This window comes from Canis lupus, chromosome 25 (assembly GCF_011100685.1).
Source record: "Canis lupus familiaris isolate Mischka breed German Shepherd chromosome 25, alternate assembly UU_Cfam_GSD_1.0, whole genome shotgun sequence".
Taxonomy (NCBI): domain Eukaryota; kingdom Metazoa; phylum Chordata; class Mammalia; order Carnivora; family Canidae; genus Canis; species Canis lupus.
In genome coordinates, this window is record NC_049246.1 from 6,533,621 (window position 1) to 6,551,346 (window position 17,726).

Sequence of the window (17,726 nt, forward strand, 5' to 3'; positions counted from 1 at the left end):
TGTGGCTGAAAATGGTCCCTTGGAGGACAGAAAATAACCTCTGCTTTTGTATGTGGTAAATTTCCTCTAGCAGATGAGAAAATAAATGGAAAATGGGAGGACCAACACTGCAATACTTGGATAACAAATTTCGAAAGTACAGTAAAATCATGTCCCTGGATTCTATAGTTTCTAAGTTGTGTCCTTTCCATATACTTCACTAGTATAAGGAGCAATTATTAACTTGAGTATAATAATTCACAGAAGAATTACTACAAAAAAAAAAAAAAAAACACAAGACATTACTAAGTAAAGTTAGTTTATTTTACCTGCAGCTCTTCCAATATAAACTGAACGTAAATGCTGATACTGAGAAATATTAGGAAGAATTAAGGGTAGATGGACGTCAAGATGTCAAAACATCATGCCTTCTAATCCATCCTCCATGAACTTCTTATAAAGTGCCATAAATTTGGCCACAAATGCTTCCAAATGATAAATGGCTTTGCTACCCAGCTGTAGACGATGTTCATAGTAAGCTGCCATCTGGGCCACTTCCCCTTTCAGCTGTCCATCACAATTATGCAAAAGTTCTGAAAGAAGGCCCTGAAAAAAGATAATAATTAAAAAAGTAGACATTAAAAAAAAAAAAAAAAAAAAAAGCTTTCCAAAATCTTAAAATTCTTTGATATGGAATGGTAGTCTTCATACAGAAACAAAAAATTGCATACCCAGTCTATAATGTAAAAATGTGGTACTTATCAATCATATTCCTAATGCCAAATTGAAGGTGCAAAGATATAATTACAAAGATGCTTACTGTAGCATTATTAGTTATAACAATAATCTGTAGACAACCTAAAAGTTCCAACAGAGTCATATTCAAAAAATGATGATATAGTCCTACAATGTCATTCCATTCATCCACTAGAAAGGATAAATCAATACTCTCACAAAGTATCATCCACTCTACACTGCTGAATAAAGAAAAAAAAAAAAACATGGCAGAACATAGTGAAGTTTTGTGAAACTACACACACACAGCTGTACGTGTGTGACTAGAATACAGGCCTGTTAAAAGTGGAAATGGAAGAGTAGACCTTCACTTTTTCTTCTAAATTTGGTATAATTTGAATTTTTCATGTAAGTATTACCATGTAATTTTAATAAATACAAACAAAAACCCTGCATCCTCTAACATCTAAGTCAATCAACACAGCTGGCTAGGTAGCTGAAAGACCAAACTAAAGCCATGCCTCACAATAGTCTACATAGTCCAGACTCTGCCAACTTCTTTAATGTCATTCCCCATGTGCACTAAACATTGCTGTCTGACCCTTAAACAACACAAGTTTCGATTGTGAGGGTCCACTTATAAGTGGATTTTTTTTGCTAAGTACACTATTGTAAATGTATTTTCCTTACGATTTCCTTAATAAATTTTCTTTTCTCTACCTTACTGTATTGTAACAATACAGTATGTAATATATATACACAATGTGTTAATCAACTGCTTATCTGTAAGGCCTCTGGTCGATAGTAGACTATTAGTAGTTAAATTGGGGGGTAGTTAAGTTATATGAAGATTTCCAACTATGCAGCGTGTACTTGTTCCCCAACTATTTACATGGTTCTCTTCTTTTAACCCTCCGAGACTGTTTAAACATGCCTTCCTCATAGAAGCCATCACTGACCTTCCTTCCACAGCCCACCTTCCATTACTATCATTTCTTCTTGTACTTCCTTTTAGCATATAGAACATTCTGAAACCCTTTTGCTTCTTATATCCCATTTTACCCTGCTAAAACGTAAACTGTCTGAAAGCAGACCCTCCCCAGTCTTTTTCAACACTCCCCTAAATGGTGTCTTGGCACACAGGAGAGGCTCATATTTGTTGAATTAATGAGCTGGATAGAAAGAAATGTCAATGTATCTTAGTACTGAAAAAGCCCTGTGATCACATAACCAAAGTCCGAATTTTATGGTTATAAATGGTTCAAGATCTAAAATCAGATTACCTTCATTATTATTTCAGGAGGAATACAATGAGTTAGAAGCTCATAAAGTCTTCCACGAACTTCAAGGAGCCTATATAAAACAAGATATTTTGTAATGAAAATAAGACATAATTTTTTCAAGTTCCTACTGTGCTGTTTTAACTTTTTGAGTTAAACAATCCAAGACATTTTCTTAAATGGCTTAATATACTTAAGATACACATTTAAGGGTATCTGGGTGGTTCAGTCAGTTAAGCATTGCCTTCGGCTCACATCATGATCCCAGGGTCCTGGGATCAAGCCCAGCATCAAGATCCCTGCTCAGCGGGGGAGTCTGCTTCTCCCTCTGCCCCTCACCCCCTACCATGCTCGCTCTCATGCATGTTCTTTCTCAAAAATAAATGAAATCTTAAAAAGACATACATTTAAGCCTTTCCTAATTTCAGTTTATTTTTCAAAAAATGTTCAGAACTTTTAAAGTCAGACATTTATATTCAGTTATTAGTTACATAAAAATACCATGAAAGTAACATAAAAATTAAGACTTTATGAATAGTGAGGGTTGATCTTACCCACACTATGCATTTCAACATATTCCAATAACCATCAAGTAATGTTTATTTTTTCCTTCAGATAGATACCTCAGACATCCAGAAAATGGTCATGAAAAGAAACAATCACTAATTATTGTAAGAAAAGAGAATATAAGCATGATATGTAACATAGGTTATTATCTCAACTGCTAAGTAAAAAGGCAGTATGGCTGGTAAACAAAGCTATGCTGTCACATAAAGGGCAGTTCAAGAGATTACTGGTTAAGCACAGAATCAGGCTGCCTAGTGAATATATGAACATTCCAACCTCTGAGTTCTTAATTCTAGGCCCTTTTCATAACAGTTTCAGGAGGGTAAGGGGTAAAGGATAAAGAAAGAAAATATACATATGACATTTTAAAACAAGAGAAGAAAGTGACAAGTTATAAATACACATAAAACAATTATCTTGAAAATATTTTTCTGGGGATCCCTGGGTGGCGCAGCTGTTTGGCGCCTGCCTTTGGCCCAGGGCGCAATCCTGGAGACCCAAGATCGAATCCCACGTTGGGCTCCCAGTGCATGGAGCCTGCTTCTCCCTCTGCCTGTGTCTCTGCCTCTCTCTCTCTCTCTCTCTCTCTCTCTGAGTGACTATCATAAATAATTTTTTTTAAAAAATTAAAAAAAAAAAAATATTTTTCGGAATCTTCACTAAAATAGTATCACGGATGTTCCATATTCAGACCAATCAGAGAAGTGATTCATCCTTAAAAGTGGAAGTCAAACCCTTTTCCAGGGACTCTTAAGAGTAGGAAGATGCAGACTATAAAAGCGAATAAAATGAAAAAGAAACTAGCATCTTTTGAGCCCCTGCTATAGGCAAGACACTGTAACAAATAATTTAACTTAGTCTCACCTTAGCTCTGAGTGGGGGCATTGTCTCCATTTTTTTAGATGAAAAAACCAAGGCTCAGATAGTTTAAGTAACCTCACAAAGCTGACTATAGAAGAACCATGATTTAAGAACAGATCTGCCTTACTCTCAAATCCATACCCTTCCAATGTCTGTCAAAGCATTTATTTAACCCTTTCCTCTATAAGAGGCTCACTGCAGTATGCTGTTTATACCTCACAACACCACCCTTTTACTGAAAAGAACTGAAGTTCAGAGAGGTTTGTGTCCATTAAAACCCATGTAAGTTGAGTCAATTGAGTCAGAATTTTAATTCAAGTCTGACTTCAAAGCCCTTGATCCTTCTTAGACATGGTAGTAGATCTCAAAAAAAAAAAAAAAAAAAAAAAAGGTAACCCTGATTATTAAAAACAGACACAAAATGACAGATGATATGAAATTTTCATAATTATGCATATAGTTTATTTCTGAAAAGTTAATTCAGAACATATTCGCTTAAACAACTGTGCTTATAACTCTGGTGTGTTCATCTCATGCATGTTACATGCATCTTGGCTTAGTCTGAGTTCATTTCTAATATGACTCAGTTTCTTAAAAATGAATATATTATACATTTTTTATGTTTGTGTCATTATTTCTCGGGGATTACAAGTGATAAGAAGTGCAAATTCTTCTGTCAGAGAAACATGGTATTACAGAACTGATTCTTAAATGAGTATCCATGAATAAGCAACAATCTCTGAAAACAGCAGTTTCTTACTACAAAATGAAGACTAGTAATACTTTTCTTTACTGGACTGTTTTAAATGAGATACCACAGTTTAAGAACCAACATACTAATAGCACACTAAATACTAGCTGCTATCCAAATTAGAAAACTATGATTCTTCTAAAACAAATCAAACAAGAATCAAGACTAAGGGGTCAAGAATAAGAAACAGTCATTTGGTAGTATGTGGGCCAACAATCAGAATGACACTAGCCCTCTCAGTATTTCCTGAAAGCTTTCTGGAATTGAAACTGTTTTTATGTAACACAATGGAATCCATTCCCACAACTATTAGTCTACACAGGAAATAACAGCACCTCTTCTTAAACAAACTCATTTGTGAGCCTCCCAAGTTTGTTTGGACAACTGAAGAAGTAGCAGCAGCTAGAAGAATTAAGCAAAGCAATAATCAACTAAAATCTTAAAAACACAACTAGCAATTACCAAATACGACAACATCTGTACCTAGCTAGCTCTCTTAAAATTAGAAAAGTCCTACTACTACTACCACCAAGTTTTCTTCTTTAAGATCAAAAAACATAAGAGAAAAAACTGAAACTCTAAGATGAAGTTACCTCAAGAATCTTAGCTAAAAATCAGTAGAAGTCTGATTCATAAGATGGTGTTTTTCTAGGGTGTGATCCATCAATTACAAAGTTATTATTCTTTTCAATATTAGAAAACTAAGAACATTATGCTACATACTAATATTAAGTCATCTGAGATTCTGAGAGAAAAACTTAAACTTCCAAGATTTAATTTATGTATAAATTTTATATTTACCTGTCAATAGCTTAGTAAAAGTTATGATACTACATACCAATTATTCTGAACCACTAAATTTCTAATATTAAATCATTATCTTTTCTTCAAAAGTTTAGTATTCAGATACAAGATTTAATTATAATTCTAAATGGCATGTTGGTAGTATAAAACAGCTAATTCAAAATTCAGATCATCTGTACTATTTCCATGATGAAATTTTTACGGTCATATTGGATACCATTTACCTTTGTGGAGTCTGCTCACTGACAATAGCATTGGCAGTCTCCCTCAGATACACCTCCCAATCTGTTTCAGGGATTTCTTGATCAGCAGTAAAAGGATATCTACATGATTAAAAAGAATACACAATAAATTAAATCAAAGTGTGCTTGTGTCCCAAAATGTTTCCTGTGGTAAATGTCCCTTTCACTCACTGTTGTACTCTGCAGGCTTCACACATAAGTAGGGCTTTTCGGAGATTCCTGCAGGACTTCTCTGCAAGTCTATGAGCCAGTTGTGAAGGAAGATTCAGACCTTCCTTCTTGCACACAGTAGATAATACATGACAAATCTACAAACAAAACATTATTAACAAAATTAGGTAATCTGTCAAATAGCACATTGAAAGTAATTGTTGATAAACATCTTTATAGACCCTTGTTATTGTATTTATTTTTGTCACTCCCTACCCTAAGTCACATGTTCCTTTAGCAGAAAGCCAGAGGTCTAGTCTAGCTGTTAGAAAGAGGCAGCAACTGGCCCTGCAACTGAAGAAAGACCTGGTTTTAAATTACAAGTCTGCCAGCCACCTTAGAGGAACATTGAGAAAAACACACAGGGCCTCAGGTCTTTTACAAGGACATCACTCAAAGGACTGCCAAGTAGAGCTGCATAGGCTGAATTCTGCATGACTCAGGCAGTATTATTTGCATGCATCAAGACGCCAACAGTGCCCATAGGAGTGATGTAACCGGGTAGTCCTGCCTTTTAAACTATATTAGATTTTAACTATATCAAACTGTTTTTAACTATGTAAGAATTTTTATAAGTGAAATTTTTTTTTACAAGTGATAGTTTTAATGGAGATACTTTGCCACTTTGCAACTAACAGGTCACATTATTATCCCTACTTTGCATAAAATCACCCAAAATCTATACATGGCAGGAAAGCTGCTTATTTGAGAAATGTGCATTTTTATTTCTATGTATTAACAAGGATAAAGGGAAAAAATGTATTATGTTGTTTCAGACTAATTTGGGTCCCCTAACTAGGACCTAGGAATTCCCACATTATCTCCTTGCAAAATCTGTATCCTCCAACCTCAAGTCTTTTCCAAAACCAATTCAATCAGCTTGAGGTCAAAGCCTTATTACATAACTACCCCTTACCTAGTTTAGTAAAATTCATTATCTACTTATTTAAGGTAAAAAATGACTTAAAGAGAAGAACTTGCTAAATACTGATGGCATATACACAGTATTATTCTTAACAGAGCTTACCATCACACTTTCTATATAGTGGTAATTGGCATTTACTACCATATATATTGGTTTATCCATCCACTACTGGTTGGGCCCCAGGCCATATATGTTCCTAAAGTACTAAATACTTCACTATGTTTTTACAAAACAAACAGGACAGGGAAATGCACACACTGCTCACAGAACCTGAAATATTTCTGAAAAGTTTCATTTGACTTACATCCTCGATGCTGGGAGCAGGCACACGAACTGCCAGGCACCTACTACGAATAGGTGGTATTACTTTAGATGTAGAATTGCAACACAAGATCAATCTGCAAGTGGACATATACTTTTCCATGGTTCTACGCAAGGCATGTTGAGCATCTTTGGTGAGTTTGTCAACCTCTGTCAATAATACCACTAGTCAAAGAGAAACAAAACAAACTAACTTGAATATCTCTTTCTCTTCTTCATTATTTAGAGTGAAATCCTAAATAATAAATCTGATATAATACTACTCTTTCCTTTAGCAAGGACATATAAAAGTCACAGGTATGGCGACAATAATTTATTTTATTTTTATTTTTAAAAGTTCCAATCAAACAAACCTAAGAAACAGCAGGTTAAATGAAGTTTAACCACAAGAGCACACTGTAAAGTATAATGGGCCAATTTGATAACGGCACCTACGGGGTTCAATTTACAGGTCAGAGCAAAGGAACCTGGATGCAACAATGTGTGACAGAGCAGTAAACTGAAAATAACAAAATGAAGCTCCTTTCCAAAACAATCCTTCACAATGAGTAGAAATTCAAATGGAACAGGAAAAATAGAAACAAGGAGACTGATCCCAAAATCTAACAAAGATAGAACTTAAAGTACTACAAACCAATGGATACCCCCCCAAAAAAAGAAATTCTTTGGTAGGCAGAAAATAGCAGCATATTTTAAAAATTAACACATGACCAAGTGAGGTTTGCTGTAGAAACACAAAGCAGTTTCACTAGAAGACCCAATATAAGTTACAAAATTAGGTAAGACAAACAGCTAAGAAAAATCATAAAACCACACTCATGGATGCAGAAGCAGCATTTGAAAACATTTAACAAACATTTATGTTAGAAACACTCAGGGATCCCTGGGTGGCTCAGCGGTTTGGCGCCTGCCTTTGGCCCAGGGTGCAATCCTGGAGCCCCGGGATCGAGTCCCACGTTGGGCTCCCTGCATGGAGCCTGCCTCTCCCTCTGCCTGTGTCTCTGCCTCTCCATGTATATAATAAATAAAATCTTCAAAAAAAGAAACACTCAAAAGTATGAATTGATGTTAGCTTTCTTCTTAGGATCAAATAGATACCCTCAGGCCAAAGCCAAAAACTAAATAAATGGGAAATCCCTAAAGCTCTCCTTTGAGTCATGACAAAGATGTCCACTATCTTTAGTACTATTAAACACTGTATTATTAGAGGTGTTGGCAAAGATAATTAGGTTAGAGAAAGTGCTTAAAGCCATACAAATTAGAAAGAAGGGGAAAAATCATCTCTATTCATAGATGACATAAATACATATATAACTGAAAATTCAAAAGAAACAATGGAAAGGCAAACAATAGAAAAATGTAAAAATATAGTAAGATATAAAATTAAGACACAAACATCAATAGATGTCACATATGTAAAAACAAAAAAATTAGAAAATATAAGACAACCCCATTTACAGTAGCAAAAAATAAGCAGAAAACAGTGCCTGAGTGGCTCAATCAGTTAAGCAGCCAACTCTTGATTTCAGCTCAGGTCATGATCTCAGGATCATGGGACTGAGCCCTGAGGTCAGGCTCCACACTGAGGCTCCAGGCTCACCTAAGAGTCGACTTGGGAGATTCTCTCCCTCTGCCCCACCCTAAAGTCTCTCTCTCAAATAAATAAATAAATAAATAAATAAATAAATAAATAAATAAATAATAATTCTGAAATACAGTGAACTAAGGAGGAAAGACAAGAAATAGGATGAAATGTACACAGGCAATTCACAAAACAGTAAAATGAGCAAGGAAAAAAGAAAAAAATTACCACACTAAATAAAGTACAAACTATTTTCTCCACTCAAACTGACAAAGATTAAAATTAAGTAACTACAGTGGTGATAAATGTCACGGAATAATGAGAACTTCCAAATACTTCTGGTGGCAGCTTAAGTCTACCTTACAGATAAAGAATTTGACAACATCTATCAAAAGCATTAAATGCTTTTTTTCATCACAAAATCTTCTACAAGAATGTACACATATGTGCACATAAATAATACTGGAAGGTAGTGACAAAAATGTTAACAGTAACTGTGTCTGGATGGCAAAATTAAAGCTGATTTTTTAATTTAAATATTTGAAAATGAACATAGAACTTTGGTCCTCGGAACAGTTATTTTAAAATGTTATTTCTTGTTTTAAATAAAGTGTTTTGAATTCATCTAGTTCTAAAATAACAAACAGGTGGTACAGTCTTCTTTCCATCAAAATTCAATTCCATTAAGTTATATACTCCCATGAGCACAAAGATCATGCCTCCTATTCACTTTTATATCCAAAAATAAGGGAGCATAATGTGGTTGGCATAGAACAGGAAGTTGACAAATACTTGCTAAATAGAATTTACATTTCCCACTGTATTTTCTCTTATACTCACTGCATACAATTTCAGTGTCTGACTTAAAAGAAATCTGTTTATCACATACCTTTAAAATCTCTTTGGGAGTTTGTTTCAAGTTGCTGTGATTGTGCCACTGTTTTCAACATCTCCTGAATTACTACTCGGTCACTATTTCCAGCATCACTATATAAAATGAAAATAATGGTAAATATAGATGTAAATATTTAGAAGATACTATACCCTTATTCTTAATCTGTTACTATAAGAAAAACATTGAAGATCTTATTAAAATTTTAATCAAAATTATTGACACCTAATTACATTCACAAAATTCTGAAAGTGAAATATTTTAGGGTAATTAAAATACAATATTCTGATGTTCAATTATAATTTAATAAGTATCACTAAAAATAGTTGTTGTAATATTAAGTTTACTATAACTTAAAAAGAGCAATAACTAATCCTTAAGTTTCTTAATTATTTGTAGTTACTCAAAATGTAAAAATAACTGACACAGAAATTTCATCTCCATTCCTCTTTTCTATCCCCCAAATCATAAAGGTCTGAGAGAACAAGCCTAGACAAGTCAGTTCCCAACACTAGCATGGAGCTGATACAGGGTCTTAGCAAGAGGACAAGATAAGCAAATGGAATTTAAGATAGAGCTGTGTAAGCTGTTGACTTATTATAAGCATCATCTGTCACTTATACCCACATTATTGCTGTGGCACTTAAGTCATGCACCTCACAAATCACATGAGTCACCTAGTTAACTTAGGCTGTCAATTTCAAACACCTGAAAAACAATCAGCTCACCCTCTGACTATTCTTGCCACAGAGAACTCACAATGAGAAACAGGGCAAAGCCATCATCTTTTAGTTTATTTTCCCAACAGCCATCACGTCTTTCTCAATTTACTATTATTAGATCAATATACCTGGAAAGTCTCTTTTATGATTTCTTAGTCAAGAATCCAAAGCATTTCCCTTCTGTCTATGGAATTAATACTTTCTTCTAGTTTTCTAGTAAGACCCTTTCCCAGCAATGTTTTTTTTTTTTTTTTTTTAAAGATTTTATTTATTTATTCATGAGAGACAGAGAGAGAGGGAGGGAGGCAGAGACACGGGCAGAGGGAGAAGCAGGCTCCATGCAGGAAGCCCGATGCGGGACTCGATCCTGGGATTCCAGGATCATGCCCCGGGCTGAAGGCAGGCGCCAAACCGCTGAGCCACCCAGGGATCCCCTTATCCCACCAATCTTAATTCTCTTAATTTTCTTAGACATATCTGAGGAGAGTGCTAACACCTGTCTGTTAGGGTTGTTTTAAGGACTAAATAATCCACGTGAAGCTTCTCATGCAGCATCTGCTACTGAACACTTACTAGCTTGTAACTATATTTGTCCTGATCCATTCAGTTCCTCCTCCTCTCTGCATCACCGCCAGAAGAGGCTGCCTTCGCCTGAAGATGTCCTTGATTCTGTATTCCTTTCAAGAACATATCAGGCCCCAGACAAGCCTGAAGCTTTACCTAACTTTGCTCTTAAAACAATCACTTCTACACTATTAAGTAGTACATAACTGTCATGGTATAAATTTTCAGTGTGCCCCCAAAGATGATCCTAATCTTATTAAATCGTGATTAAAAAAAAATACACATTGATTGATGGACTATTACACACATTCTAACCAAGAAACTGAAACAAAGGAGTAGCAAAAAAAGATCTGGTAACCCAAATTCACGTTCTGAAATGCTCACTCCAGACATTACAAGCTTTTTAGACATACTTTGCCATCAGTTCTGAATCAGTCAATAGAACAAAAATTTAATGACTATGAAATGTACTCTGTATAAAACACTGAGCTCTATAGAGCAAGAAAATTTAAATACTAAAATTATTTGATCCAGGGGTCAAAGAGAAAAGGGGAAGTGGAAAGGTTCTAGGCTCCCTATTTCACACTGGGCAGCTTTGCTTTTATGTGTATATATATCGTGCCTCCATATACGATTCTATTTCAAGAATGGGCGCTACTCTTAAAAAATTTTTTTTAAAAAGACTTTATTTCTATATAGTAGAAATTTACCTGGGATTAACTTCAAGGTGATAATTGCTTGCAATCGTGCTAATTTCAATTTTCTTCTTAGATGGAGTCTGTTGACAAAGAAGATCGATGTTTTTAACACTGATTTATTGGCCATTTCTCCTCTTTTCTGTATTTCATAGTTTTTAAAAAAATAAACAATTTATGCTTAATAAAAAACATTTTAGGTAATAACCACTAATATTTCGACTTCATTAACCCCCTTGTCTTTCCTATGTGCAAATAAACATGTTTCCATATAAATTGGGTCATATCACACATCCTGTTTTTATTATTTTTTTTACCTCTACCACCAGAATCTACAAACCATTCCATTATGAGCACCTCATCACTGTAAACAGTCTGCATGGACTTTACCATCACACACACGTATATTTAAATATATTTATATATTTCTATTGTGTCAATGTTTCTTGTAAAAAGAGTTATAAAACAAGTGGCAATCATATCTATTTTTCTGTGTTTTACTATTCCTAGTTAACAATATATCTCGGCAATTACCCGCAAACACTGATATAGAGAAGTTGCATATCAACCTGTCACTTGGATGTCCCCAAAGTCAGTCATACTGATGGGCCATTTTGTTCCTTGCTTTTTGACACCTCTAACAATCCCACAATTAACATCCTTCCACATGTCTAATGTACTGACTTCATTTCTATGTAACAGATTCCCAATAAAGGATTTGCTGGATTGAAGGAAATGTTTTCTAAACTTTTATATATATGTGTAACCAGCCTGTTTTCCAAAAATAAAAAAATTATATATATATATAGAATTGTGGCACTTAAGTCTCATATATATATAGATATATAGATATATCTATATATCTATATATCTCTAACAATTCATTTATCCACTGGCAAGAAACACTCTTCCCCAACATTCCCTTTCTGCAGGTTTTATGTCATGCCTTCAATTTCCACCAATTTGATCAGACTCACTGCTTCTCTTCAATTATCACAAATGTCAAACGTCTTTACATATGTTTATTAGCTTCTTATATTTCTCTTGAGACTTTCATTCAGTTTTCTAAGTTGTCTCCACTGTCAATTTGTAAAATCTTTTATCTAACCCGTTCCTTTCACATACTTTTCGGCTATTTTTTCCTGCTGATTTTATGTTATCTTCTGTCATACAAACTTGTAAGTTTCATATAATACAAGTACATACTTTATCACTTACATGTTTTTATAAAAGGTATTCCAAAAAAAAGGTATTCCCGACTACTATAGACTGTTCATATAATCTAAGAAATTTAGGGGGATCCCTGGGTGGCGCAGCGGTTTGGCGCCTGCCTTTGGCCCAGGGCGCGATCCTGGAGACCCGGGATCGAGTCCCACATCGGGCTCCCGGTGCATGGAGCCTGCTTCTCCCTCTGCCTGTGTCTCTGCCTCTCTCTCTCTCTCTCTGTGATATCATAAATAAATAAAAATTAAAAAAAAAAAAAGAAATTTAGTATTTTCATTTTAACACTTAAGTCTTTAATTCATATGGAATTCAATTTTATCAATTATTGAATCATAGGGATTCGACTTTCTTTTCTTCAGAGTAACTAGTTACGCTAGCACATCTTTCTGACTCATGCTCTTAATACTTATTTGAAATAGATACCATCAGATTTTGGGGGCTCTCTAATAAGTTTCACTGATTGAATTCACTCTTCCCATGCCAATATAACATTGTTTTGATTACAGGAGCCTTACAATAGGATTTAATATCTCATAACACCAGTCCCACCTCACGAATCTTTTTCAAAATTACTTTAGTTTCAGAAATGTATTCTTTCATATGTACTTTTTTTTTTTTAATATATTATTTATTTACTCATGAGAGACAGAGAGAGAGGCAGAGTCACAGGCAGAGGGAGAAGCAGGCTCCACACAGGAAGCCCGACGCGGGACCTGACCCCAGGACCCCGGGACCACGACCCAAGCCAAAGGCAGACGCTCAACCGCCAAGCCACCCAAGCGTCCCTCATATGTACTTTAAGAGCGTTTCATACAATTAAAAAAACTTGGATTTTTAATTGTAATTTCATTTAAATTTATGCTATAACTTGGGTAGAACATATTTTCAAGTAGTAAGCCTTTATCTAAGACCTTGTTGCAACTTTCTATTTGATCAGCTCTTGTGTTTTGTCCTTTTATAAAATATTACAGTTTTCTCCCTACGGATCTCACACCTTTCTTGTTAAATTTGTTCTCGCATACTTTGTAAGAATTCTCACCGGGGTATACCACCAGCACCTCAAACTCAATGTGTCTAAACATAAGCTCATCAACATTAGCCTAAAATCCATTTATCTTTCCTAAAGATTCTATTAATATCACTAGTTACCATCCAGTCATTCAGCATACATTTTTTTCAGTGCCTAATATATATATATATTATATATATTTCAGTGCCTAATATAGTATTATATATATACATATAAGATGTTACACCACGGCCTATGAAGGATACAAAAATGAACAGGACATGTTCCCTACATAACTTCAAACAAATACAATTTTGTCAAAATAAAAAAATGAAAAACTATCATCAAGGGCAAAGCTAAGTACTCTAAAAATATATGAGAGGTAAAAGGAAAAATTAATTCTAATGGGACTGGAGGGCACAACAAGAGGAAGTATTTCAGCTAAATCTTCAACACTGTCTATAAGGAGAGTATGGAAATGCACTGCATGTCATGAGGCTGGAAACTCAGCCAAAGGCAAGATCATGGGAATGATCTGAACATCCCAGAGTTCATGCTTCCTTTTCTAATTAGCTGCCCAATCTCTTCCAAGTTGCCTGATTCCTTTAAACTTTTTCTCAAAATCATTCCTTTTCTTTTCAAATCCCATGATTGCTCTCTGAACAATGAACTTTAGAGACCTGAGTTCCAGTTCCAGCCAAGGTAGTATTGATTCACTAGATAATCTAAAATGAATCCCACCACCTACATTTCACCCAAAATCTCCTGTTACTCTTATTTCCTAACACAACTGACTTTGATCTGGTTTTAATAGTTAGATCTATACATCAGTAGCTCTCAATCCTGTGCACCTGAGTTATACATGAAATTCTTACTTAAACACACATTGATGGCTAAGGCCACAGGAATATGCATGATGAGGACAGAAAATCCCTGCTTTAAATATTTGGGAGGCCTCAAAGTAAAATGCTTACTGTGATGGTCTGATGTTCAATTCTTAATTTTTCCACTCCAACACCATAAAGTTCACGTAGAATACACATAATTCTTGTCTTTTTTCCAGCCCCTGATGGTCCATACACTAAGAGATGAGGAAAATCACCACACTGCACCTGCAATAAACAAGGAGGCATTTTTTTTTCCCAAACAACGACTCTAGGTAGAATTAAACTACTTTTTAGTTATCAAATATTTCATATCTCCACTTACGAGACTCATTAGAAATATGTATGAATGAATGTGTATATAAACAGAGAACTTTTAAAATTACCTCTGAAATGTTACTTATTCCCTGGCATTAATTTTATATAATCATATACTTAGTATAATACACGCAGGATACAACACCCTGTGCTAGAATTAGAATGCAAGAACTTTCAAACTGAGTCTGTCACAATCTCCTAGAGAACGTTTTAAAATAAAAGACTGATTGATTACTAGACTCCATCCATGAGATTATGATTCAAAAACTGAGATTGATGCCTTTCTTAGTTTGGGCTTCTATAGTCCGTTTGATAAGAACTGAGTGTATTTGGTTTGAGAGGTAAAGGAAAACTTTGTAAGGCAATGAGGAAGCAAAGGACAGGAAGGCAGCCAATGAGTGTATTAGCCATTTAAATACCATTCTAGGCATCTGGAGTTTAATTCTGCTGGGGATACTCTTGAAGCCAGTATTCAAACAAACAAACAAACAAACAAGCAAACAAACAAACCCCCAAAAAACCTACCCAAGAAGGTGGGGAAACTGGAGTATGATATGCTATTTTTCATCAGTCCTTTGATGAAGCCTGCTTGGGAAAGTGGCTGGGATTAAGGGAGGGCATTAATTCCCAGGCATTTTAAGTCTGCTTAGAGGTGTCAGCAAAAGAAAACCTTCAGAAAGTGCAGATCCAGAAACACGGAAGTCAGTCTGCATGCACCTAAAAATCAAGAGCTAAGGGATGGAGGAAGGCACTGACAATACTGCAAAAGAGTACAAGACTGTGTCCATTTACAAAGCTTCCCAGATGACTGATGATCAGTCAGGTTTGGCAATGAGTGCTATAAAGGCTATAAAAATGATGAGAAAACAAACCTTAACCTCAAGGGCATAAAACCTTGTGAAGCATAAGTTTCTAGATGAGAAAACAAACCTTAACCTCAAGGGCGTAAAACCTTGTGAAGCATAAGTTTCTACATAAGCATTATGCTAAAAATGAGATAAATCTTAACAGAAATGATTATTGCAGTGCATTTTAATACTTTGTAAACTCCGGCACTGAAAAAGTTTCAAGGAAAAGAACTATTCACCCATGCAAAGAAAACAGCAGGTGCTTCACAAATACCTTGCCTTTGCTTTTTAAACTCGATCTAGTCAAAACGAAGGGTATGCTAGGTTTCACAGTTTCACTAAGTTGTAGATTCAACAGTAAAACAAGTGAACATTTTTTAAAAACAAATTAACAAACAAGACCCAATTTTTGTTCAAAATATTTATTCCAAACTCTGCACAACAAAAAGAGAGCCACAGAAAAGAAAATGTATCCTATGGCTAGGAAAATCAAAGTGAAAGCTATTTTGAGAAAACCCAATTTGTCTAGAAATTATATACAGCTGTAACAGATTTATTTTAGTGGTATTGATGGAATACCACTAAAAAAGAAGGAAAAAACCCTCACTCTCCCAGCACTACCAACTTTTCTAATGACTTTCATATACGGGTGGAGTTGTTTTTCTTTTTTAATTATTTCTCACTTTTTAAAAGTACTTAACAAGTTGTACCTGTAACTCTGAAAAAAGGTGAGTATTGAAGAACCGGAGAGCTGAGCAACACTTCCATCAGCATATGGTACTATCGGATTCTTAAAAGCAGTGAATAAATAGCTTCCACAGATACTACATTTTTCTCAAGACCCTTCTTCCCACTCCAGCTCCTAAAAGATTCAGTTTGCTTTTCAGAAAACACTGCCACTAGACATTTTTACCAACTACAACACGAAAATACACACATAAGGTTGGAGGGGGAAAAAAAAAATCCTCCATAAGGAATTTAAACTCGACGACTCAACACAACCTCTTTTAGAATTAGAAATGACCGGGACACTGGGCGGCTCAGCGGAGGAGCATCTGCTTTTGCCCAGAGTGTGATCCTGGGGACCCGGGGTCGAGCCCCACATCGGGATCCCTGCAGGAAGCCTGCTTCTCTCTGCCTCTCTCTGTGCCTCTCACGAATAAATAAATAAATATATTTTTTAAAAAGGATTAGAAATGACCTCTGAAATTAGTAAGTACCTTCCTTTTTGTAAATAAGGGCACTATCACCAAGAAATTTTAAGTAATTAAATTTGTTAAAAGTAGTTAGAGGATGTCACCTCTCTGCTCAAAGCCTTCCAAAGGCTCCCTGTCTCACCCTACAGGGATCTCCTGGTCTGCACACACCGCGTCCCCCGCCCCATTTCCCACCTCTCTTCCCGCTGGCCTACTATTATCCAGCTACACCGGCCTCCCTGAGGTTCCTCAACAGGCCGGGCACACTCCTGCCTCCAGGAACCTGCACTTGCTGTCCTCCGTCTACCTGTTCCACTCTTCCCTCCTATTTCCCTATTGAAGGTTTTCCCACCCACTTCAGGTCTTAGCTCAGAGGACAGTTCTCAGGCAGGCCTTCCCCGTTTACCAGCACAACCGCCGCCCACCCTCCTTCCCTCATCCCCTTCCGAGGAGGGTGGACGAAGCCCCACTCCTCAGGCGCGCGAAAGCCCACAGAGCCGGGGCCTCCCCGCCTCTCCCCGCCTCTCCCCGCCCGGCCCGCGGACTCACCAGGTTGCGCAGCTGGGCAGCCTGCTCCTTGTGATAGTCAAGCCGCCCCAGGGAGCAGGGCCGGTATTTGTCCACCCAGAGGCTCATGCCAGCTCGAATTCCCGGGTCCGACGCTTGAAACTCCCGCGCGCGGGGCCCTCTCTCCGCCCGGACGCGGAGTTCTCTCGCGAATCCCAAGTCTCGTGACGTCACTACCGGCCCTGGTCGCGCAGGCCAGTTAGGGACTAAAGACTACGGAAGCCGAGTGGGGACAGTATTAGCCGCCGTGTTGGTGTTGGTGAGCATCAGCCTAGTCGTTGATGTTCTTTGTTTCTGTAATTAGTTTTGTTGTTCTCACCCTCTACAGTAGTCCAGAAATTACTAAACAAAGCTGGAAATTTGGCTCTGATACTCCCGGCTTCAAAGCAGATACCTCAGAGAAACCATGTTCCTCGATTAATTTCATTCATTCATTCATTCATTCACTCACTCATTCGCTCTACAGAAACCTGCAAAATATCTACTGTGTTGAGCTCGGTCCTTGGCACTAGGATATATACGACTTGGGGCATTTCTTACTGGGCAGGCT

General features: G+C 36.4%; 1 protein-coding gene across 3 annotated transcripts; it reads right to left on the bottom strand.

Annotated features, from left to right (window-relative positions):
- Positions 1-281: 281 nt before the first annotated feature.
- RFC3 (replication factor C subunit 3) lies at positions 282-17,341 on the bottom strand. 3 transcript variants are annotated; one of them, XM_038573303.1, is made up of 9 exons: positions 17,159-17,341; positions 14,338-14,475; positions 11,146-11,213; positions 9,147-9,244; positions 6,659-6,840; positions 5,391-5,527; positions 5,202-5,300; positions 1,998-2,067; positions 282-585 (listed from the first exon to the last, which is right to left on the bottom strand). In XM_038573303.1, exons 1-9 carry the CDS (start codon positions 17,243-17,245, stop codon positions 394-396), a joined length of 1,071 nt encoding a protein of 356 aa, XP_038429231.1. In that variant the 5' UTR covers positions 17,246-17,341; the 3' UTR covers positions 282-393. The 3 variants fall into 3 exon arrangements, with proteins under 3 accessions (XP_038429231.1, XP_038429234.1, XP_038429233.1); XM_038573306.1 differs by lacking the exon at positions 17,159-17,341 and adding an exon at positions 16,124-16,241; XM_038573305.1 differs by lacking the exon at positions 17,159-17,341 and adding an exon at positions 14,634-14,749.
- Between the last annotated feature and the right edge of the window lie 385 nt (positions 17,342-17,726).